The sequence below is a fragment of the Anastrepha obliqua genome, unplaced genomic scaffold, assembly GCF_027943255.1.
Source record: "Anastrepha obliqua isolate idAnaObli1 unplaced genomic scaffold, idAnaObli1_1.0 ptg000005lb, whole genome shotgun sequence".
Classification (NCBI taxonomy): domain Eukaryota; kingdom Metazoa; phylum Arthropoda; class Insecta; order Diptera; family Tephritidae; genus Anastrepha; species Anastrepha obliqua.
In genome coordinates this window covers 1660284-1668954 of record NW_026562177.1, presented here as the reverse complement: position 1 = coordinate 1668954, position 8671 = coordinate 1660284, and the positions used below count along the sequence as shown (strand labels likewise).

General features: G+C 39.6%; 2 protein-coding genes across 2 annotated transcripts; both read right to left on the bottom strand.

Moving 5' to 3' along the window:
- Positions 1-305: 305 nt before the first annotated feature.
- Positions 306-2078, bottom strand: LOC129251136 (piggyBac transposable element-derived protein 4-like). Its single transcript, XM_054890510.1, has one exon. The coding sequence runs from the start codon at positions 2076-2078 to the stop codon at positions 306-308; it is 1773 nt and encodes a 590-aa protein (XP_054746485.1).
- A 5386-nt stretch (positions 2079-7464) lies between these two features.
- LOC129251135 (piggyBac transposable element-derived protein 2-like) lies at positions 7465-8229 on the bottom strand. Its single transcript, XM_054890509.1, has one exon. The coding sequence runs from the start codon at positions 8227-8229 to the stop codon at positions 7465-7467; it is 765 nt and encodes a 254-aa protein (XP_054746484.1).
- Between the last annotated feature and the right edge of the window lie 442 nt (positions 8230-8671).

Below are 8671 nucleotides of genomic sequence, written 5' to 3'. Positions count from 1 at the left end.
GTGTAACAAACCCATATATTGAGCTAGATATTTTAATGTGTTCATAATATTTTTATACGTTTTTATTTACTAGTACAATTATGTAATAACCCAAGAACTGATTGGGAAGGAAAAATAAAGCAAACAAATATTTTTAAATCTTTATTTATGAAACTAACAAAAATATTTTCTTTCATTTAAACAAAGTGTAACACTTAGTATTATAATTTTATAAAAAAAGAAACTAAAAAAAAACAAAACGAATAGCTTTTACTTCTAGCTTATAAAATTAGGAAACATATGAGATCAAAACTTTTACTATATAGTTATTCAGAGTTCTCGTAATCATCTTCAGTTTGAGCGCAATCTTGACACGTGAAAACAGCATGTTCCATACATAAATAGCGATTGCATTTATAACAAGTGTGTTTAGTCTTGCGATCTTTTTTAGTAGGGCATATTTGACATCTCCTGATAGGCTTAGGAACTTTATTTGGAGGTCGTTGTGAGTGTGAGGGTTCATCCACTTGGTCCAGAATTCGTTTGCGAAGCTCTCGGGGTAAATGTTGATTTTCCTTTCTGTTTTGTAAATGTTCTGAAACCAATCCAATACCCAGGTCTCTAAGAAAATTTCGGCGTGACAAATTGCTACTATTATTGGACTTGTAAACTATTATGCTATTTATACCAGCCATGTTCAAAACCGCATAGAAAATCACCATTGGCCAGCGCTTTGTATTTCGCGAAACATCGTAGTTGGTGCACAGCTCATCTACAACATCAACGCCTCCCTTGGTCTGATTATAAAAAATAATCATTTCTGGTTTTTGTGTGCCATTAGTATCAGCAACAACGCTATCATCGTGATGTAATGTTGACATCAACAAAACAACCTTGTTTTTTTTTGGCACATGGGACAATAAAGATATATCCTTTTGAAATCCAAACACTGTGCTGGGGATCTCTCGGTTACGCGTTTGGAGCATCTGACTTGGAATCTCGGGCTTATTTTTTCGAACAGTGCCTGTGCTTGTCAAACGATGTTCTTTCAATAAGTGTAACATCAACGGATAACTGGTAAACCAGTTATCAAAGGTGACATTGCGATTGGTTTTGGAAATTGGAGCCACAAGTCTGTCCACAACATCATAAGCTTTGTTACTGAGAGCGTAAGGGCCTGTTGGTTGTTTTCCTGGGTAAATTTCAAGATTGATGACGTAAAACGACTTTGCATCAACCAAGGCATATATTTTCAAGCCATATTTGTTTGGCTTATTGGGCATATACTGGCGAAAACTGCAACGGCCTCGAAACGATGGAAGTTGTTCATCTATAGTTGTATACTCAGATGGTGTATAAACAATTTGGCAATTTGCTACGAACTTCTCGAAAAAAGAACGAATGGCAGCCAAATTATCAGTAGATTTTCTTTCGCTCCGAGTATTCTTATCATCAAACCGTAAACAGTTTTGAATAAATTGAAATCTCTTCAAAGTCATCGTTGTCCTAAAAATCTCAACCCCTGATCCATCACTTATCCACAGATCCTTCAAATTCAGCTTATTTGCTTTGAACTGTCCTGCAAGATACAAGAGACCGATAAAAGCCTTTAATTCTGACGATGACAAGTCTGCCATGATATATTTCTTTACGTGACTATTTTCACAAGCAGTTCTCTTCAGATTTATTTGACTATTTGTATGTAACAATATTTCTTGCAAAATCTCATCAGTAAGAAAGAGTTTCCAACATTCAACAGCTGTCTTTGCATTTTTGCCAATATCTTTTACGCCCTGCCTTTCCCTTATAATGTTTTCTGATCTCGTTCGCACGTTAGACCTTTCTGGTACACTAAACCACTTTGTACCATTCTTTCCAGTAAAATATGGTCTGTTATCATTGCTTTCACGTTCTTCAGATCCCTCAGCTTCGTTTTCTTCCTCATTCGGTAATCCTACCTCTTGTTCCGAATCACTTTCAGAGCTTCTTTGGCCAACATTATCAATTTCGAAGTCACTACCAGAATCATCACAAGAATCATCCTGATCAGCTGCTTCGAAAACCCTCAATAATCTTCTTTGGGTTTCTTCGTATGACATATTAATTATTTAGCTGAAAAAAAAAAAAATAAAAACTAAAATATAACGAATATAAAACAAAAAGTATTTACTCGAATTTGTAACACGAAGCGTAAGGTGGGTGAAACTTACCCGGCCGCAACTTTGACAACATCTAAACACCTCGCCAGTCGGCGGTCAACTGCGGCATGAAACACAACGAATGCCTACCTCCCCCCGCGCAGCTACTCAGACGCACAACTTATTTTGACGTACGGAATAGAAAATATCAAACGGTTTATTACAGGCTGGGTGAATTTCACCCAACCTTACGCTCGCCGGGTTAAAACGTGGCTCGTAGTTGGAAAGCTACTTTTCATCTGAGCTCTATCCTATAGACAAAGCAGCAAAAACGGTAAGACTAAACTCCAACAATTTTTAGCATTTTTGTTGATACTCAAAGCACTTGCCTCAACGAAAATCAATTCAAAATGTTTTAAAAAGTGCAGGATGTCGCTCTCGCTTATCCAACAACTCCGCATTTGGTTGGGTCACGGCCACTCTGGAGTGAAGGGCTATGAAAGAGCGGATGGGTGTGCAAGGATAGGCTCTGAGCTTGATCTTCAGTGAGTGGTAGAAGACATAAGCATTCCTCTAAACGAACCATACACTGCGATGTGGACTTGAGCGTAATCGCGGAAACCAATAGCAGGAGGCCTCTGACTACTAACTGCATGGCCTCAAAAACGCTCAGGCCAAAACTGAATATTAAAAGAACGAACTGTCTGTTTGCACTCAACAGATCAACTACCATCGTCCTCGCAGGTGTTATAATGGGTCACTGCACTATTGGCATCCTAGCCAGTGGAGTGGGTATACCTCACAATGACTTCTGCAGGAGGTTTGGAGATGAAGAAAAAACTGAGTCGGGATAACACCTCCTCTGCGAATTTCCTGTACATAAAGAAAGCCATGCCACATGTCTTGGTGATTATTTCTTTGAAGACCTGAGAAATTTGCAAAATGTCTCACTGCAGGGACCAGTTGCCTTCTCTTTAAAAGATCTAAGTGGTTTAAGCAACTTAGTAAGGAGATGGAAATCAGATGCAGGCATCACAATCAGACTTAGGGCTACCGAGTGTCTTCTCTTAGACAACCAACCTAGCTAACCTAACCTAACCTAGGAGGGTGGTTGATCAGCATGGACCTCACAAGACTATGTAGATATAAGAGTCTCCGGACTTCTCCGGACAGTCGTGGTGTCTTTTAGGCTAAGCTAACAAGAGTAAGAAAGGTGGTCCTCTACACTGGTTTCGCACAATCTATTCCGTGGCACTTTCACGAAGGTAGATATTGTATTTAGGAGCCCATCATGTTACAAATATTGAGTGTATCTTGGAATGTAGGTACATCCCTGGAAAATTTGCCACATTCAAGTTGTCAAAGAGGGAGTCATGCTACAGTTACTAAGCTCGGTCCATACAGCGGACGTTTCTCCGTTTTCATAAAAACTAAAGCTTAGTTCTGAACTTTGTACAAATCTCTCTTTCCGCAAGTAGGCAGGATCGGAACGAGAGTACTCTGATACTGCTGGTACATCCGTCTTCACTGACGATTCCAAGATGGAATAGAGAGTCGGAGTAGGGATTTTATCTAAATCAGACTATTTATCTAGTTTCTGAAAACTGCCGAATACTGCTAGCGCTTCTCAAGCAGAAGTACTTGCGATCTTGCAGGCATGCGAAATGGCTTGGGAACGCAGAAACGCTAGAGATATTAACATTTTTTCCGATAGGTAAGCCGCGATTAGGCTCGCACGGCACCTGGTCAACATCTGTAAGAGGGAAATTAAATATCTTGTGTTTGCAGGGAACAAAATTCTGATCTGGGTTCCAGGACAACATAGGAACGTAGAGGGAAATTAAATTGCTGATGAGCTTGCCAGGACGAGGTTGACAGAATTAGTTTCAGAAAGTCTCCTACCTGGTCATGGGCATCTCCTTGACTGTTGTTAAAGAGTAACTGTACAACTCATTTATCAGGAAAGTGCAGGTGGGACTCCATTTCTTCGTGTGTTACTTCGAAAACCCTTTGGTTACAGTACAATAGACACAGGACAAAAAAGTCCTGGAGACTCCACTACGCTCAATTTCCAAACTCGTAGCTGTGCCTAGCGGTCATTGAATGATCGGAAAACACGTAGAAAAGCTAGGTTTACCATTTCATTGCCACTGAAGAAGCTGTGAGGTCGTTCCAAAGAAGGAGACCACTGAGCACTTTCTCTGTAAATATCCAGGTTTGGCAGTTAGACTATTAAAGTCGCTTGGTGCCCAATTCTTCGACAGTCTGGGGTAGTACTTCAACCTAAATCCCATCAATTTTCTCAATTACATCAACAACTCTGGCTGGCTATAGATATCTGCTAGCTGGAGGTCTCAAAATGGTACCAAAACGACGCTTTAGTACTACTTGAGGAGTGTCAGGCTCGTACTTGAACCATTTTAACTACCTACCTACCAGCTCAAATGAGTTTGCATTTGATTGCAGACATTCTTGATAATTCTCCAAAGCCAACCCGTTCAGCATGACGATTACGACTTTCTGAACTTCTTGTACACCGTCATGATGAGTTCGCTTGAGACGTGACTGGGGAATAAGAAAATTCACACAAGTTGGTGTGTTGTTATTTAATTACCACACCATGTAAGTGGCTCAGTGGATTAGCTAGTTCTACCATGGGAGTAGTACATACTGCCAATCCAATCCAGGTGTATTCAAAAAGTATCGTGAATTTTGAGATTTCGCGGGTTACGTATATTCGAGTTTCGATTTTTTTGTGGCGATATATTGTTGCTCATGTTTCTCTGCTTTGCTTCCACATGTTTCAGCTCGTTTTCGATTTTACCTATTCAAAAAGATGGATCAAAGAACCTGTATCAAATTTTGTGTGAAAACGAAATTAAATGCGCCGATGCACTCCGAATGATGACTGTGTCATACGGAGAAGCTACTTTGGACCAAAGCAATGTTTATCGGTGGTACAAAATGTTCTCAGAAGGCCGAGAAGATGTGAACGTCGAAAAGCTTCCGAGTACTTCAACAACAGATAAAAAAATTGTTGAAGTGAAGAAAATGGTATTGGCTAATCGTCGAATCACCGTTAGAGAAGTTGCTAAGGACCTAGACATATCGATTGGTTCGTTCCATTTGATTTTTTTCAATGATTTGGGCATGAGACAGGTCGCCGCAAAATTCGTACCAAAACTGCTCAATTTTGACCAAAAGCAGCATCGCTGAACATTGTTAATGAGATGTTGGACTCTGTCCGCGACGACCCAAATTTGCTCCAGAGGCAGAGGGTCATAACTGATGACGAATCGTGGGTTTATGATTATGACGTAGAGACCAAAGCTCAATCATCTCAGTGCCGCACGAGCCAAGACCGAAAAGAGCGCGCCAAGTTCGGTCGAATGTAAATGATTTACTTACCGTTTTCTTCAATTGTAGGGGCGTTGTGCATCAGAAGTTCTTGCCACAAGGTAAAACGGTCAATAAAGAATATTACCTGCAAGTTATGCGCAATTGGCGCGAAGCGATCCGCCAGAAAAGTCCGGATTTGTGGAAGAACAAAAATTGGCTCTTGTACTACTTACTGCTTGTGCGCGACTTTTTGGCCAAAAACAGCACACGAATGATGCCACAGCCACCGTATCAGTATTCCCCAGATCTGGCTCTCTGAGACTTTTTCTTGCTCACGAAATTAAAGAGGCCCATGAAAGGACGATGCTACGCTACGATTGACGAGATAAAGATGGCATCGAAGGAGCTCCTCCAAGGTAAAAAAAATAATTTTTTGAAGTGCTTCGAAAATTCGAGAAAACGTTGGCACAAGTGCATAATATCTCATGGGGATTACTTTGAAGGGGACAAAATAGCTATTAATGAATAAATAAATATTTTTTGAAAAAAAACACAAAATTCGCGATACTTTTTGAACACACCTCGTATGTACCTTATATGGATCCCACAAAGGTGTGAGGTGGTTCGCTACCTTTAGCGGCTTTATTGGGTATTTCGGATATACGATAAATATTGTTTTTGTCAGCTTTTCATCAATTATGTCCCTAGCGGGAAGTTTGTTGCCGAATGACGCAAACTGATCATCTTTCTAAACAGATTTAACACACGTTGGCTCCGAATGTATCATTGGTGATCAATTCAAAAACCTACCCCCAGGTGCCAATGTATCACCAGTGATACACGCCTAGGCCCCTAGATTTTAGGGGCTGGGGCCCTAACGGAAGGAGTTTTGGGAAAAATGAAAGTTTATTTTAAAAGAAAAAATATTTTATTTCATAGTAAAATACAAAGTTTTGAAATAATACGAAATTAAAAACGAGAAAACTCAATTCAATCCTGGAAACAGAAAAAACTATATTTTTTGTTTTTAATTTTAATGTAGTTGTTGAAAATGTTTAAGACATAGGTATGGTGACCTCCGACATTGGGCGCAGTATGTTGCCACTAGTTTGGCCTTCCTCCTGGTGACTGACGACGAGTTTGTCGTCTTTAATTCTGAATAGCACATGCCGCAACGATGTCTCTTGCGCCTACCATCCTTTATTGCTTCTGTCGACGTTATTAAAAAGTGTTTTCCCTGCGGAGGTGAGCGCGCTATTGAAGCGCTATCTTTTCCACTCATGAAAAGGATAATGCTTTGACGAAAGTCAGATATTTGCATTTTGGGATTATTTTCGTTGTGTAAGATATACGCATTAATAACCGCCGTATTCAATAGCACGTTAAAAGCTACTTTGCGGAACCAACGAATAGTTTTCCTTCCGCCAAATCGATTCCTGAAAAAAATAAAAAAAGGAATAAAATTAATAAGTATTTAAGCGGATATGTATTTGAATTTTGAAATTTTAAAAGAGTTTAATTAATGAACCTTGTTTACATTTATTGTATTCCAATATAACGTTAGGTTTCAAAATATCTTGTAGAGTTCTTCTGGACTTGCTTCCAGAGGGTACAAGTGTTCCATTGCTTACCGTGGACAAAAAACGAATCTCACTCTTGTCCCTCCAGTAGCCAACTACCATTCCAGCTTTTTCAAATGTGATGCATTCTCCTTTTTTTAGTTTTTTCGTTAATTTAGGTATACCTCTCCGGTTTTTTCTTAGAGTTCCATGTAGATGCGTTTTTCTATTTAAGAGAGCATTGCCCAACACGATAGAAGTATAATAATTGTCCACCGTGAGTGTTCGGTTCTGTCCAAAATAACCTTCCATTAGTTGACGACAAATATTTGTTGCAAGAGAAAACGCTGTTGTTGTGTCTGATTTTCCGGTATACAGTTTCAAATTATATATGTATGTAACCGGTAGTGTCTGCTAATTTGAACACCTTAATACCATATTTATGGGCCTTATGGTCTAAAACCCAGACGACCACGGAAAGGTATCATACTTTCATCGATAACTAGTTTTTGGCTAGCTGGTCTATTTTGTTTAAAGGCCAGAATTAATTCCTGCAAGACCTTGTCAACTTTATAAGTTTTTGACACTGTTTCAGAGGACTGGGCATTATCTGCGAAGTGAATGAATTTGAGCAGGATCTGGAACCGGTTACGAGCCATAACTTGTGGGACGAATGCGTTTTTGAACAATGTGCTCGGATTCCAATAGTTGGTTATTGCAGTGTATTTTACCATTCCCATATAGATGACTATGGCCAGAAACTCCATGATCTCCTGGCGATCAGTCTCTTTCCACATATTCATCCTACTGCTGCTGCGAGTACCGATGCCAGTTACTTGAGAGTTTGCATTCCTATTTGTCTCTTCAACAATAATATCCAATATCTCATCGGTCAAAAACTTTCTGTAATATTGAAATGGCGTACCGGCATCATATTGCAAAGCCTGGGGTGGATTGGTAAATTCTTCGAAATTCTTCAAAGTCTCTCCGGTAGCAGGCGAGGTCCATGGTGTCGTAGTTTCCGTCTGTTCTTCATCAGCAGTATTATTAACATTTGTAGCACTAACATCGAGGTCTTCATCAATACTGTCATCCTTCCTTGTATCACTGCCTGAATCTGGGATGTACTCATCTTCATCTGGACTAAAATCCTCACCACTAACACTGGAATTTTCCATTGAATTCAACGCGTCACGTATTTCCTCGGAATTCATAGCTTCACAACTTCACTTCACTATTTTTCACTGTAATTTGCAACCAACTGCTCGCTATGAACTCAAGTTTGATATTGATTTATTTTGATTTACTTCTTCGAAATGTGATCACCGGTGATCACATTTCAAAAAAAAATAAGAATAATTTTAAAAAACGGCATGTGGTCACCGGTGAACACAGCACAAAAACGTGCTCATACGCGTCAGGTGCGTGACTTTTATTCCTGGTAAAAATATCTCGTTAAAATTCAAACGGGAACATGACTTTTTTTGCTTGGCACCTGGGGGGTAGATTTTTTTTGTGATCACCGGTGATACATGGCACCTGGGGTAGGTTTTTTTTGTGATCACCGGTGATACGTGGCAGCCAACGTGTTAAGGGTCATAACCCATTCCGTATATTTTAAGAAAAAATTAAGTAGGTTGAGAGACAAATAGAGAT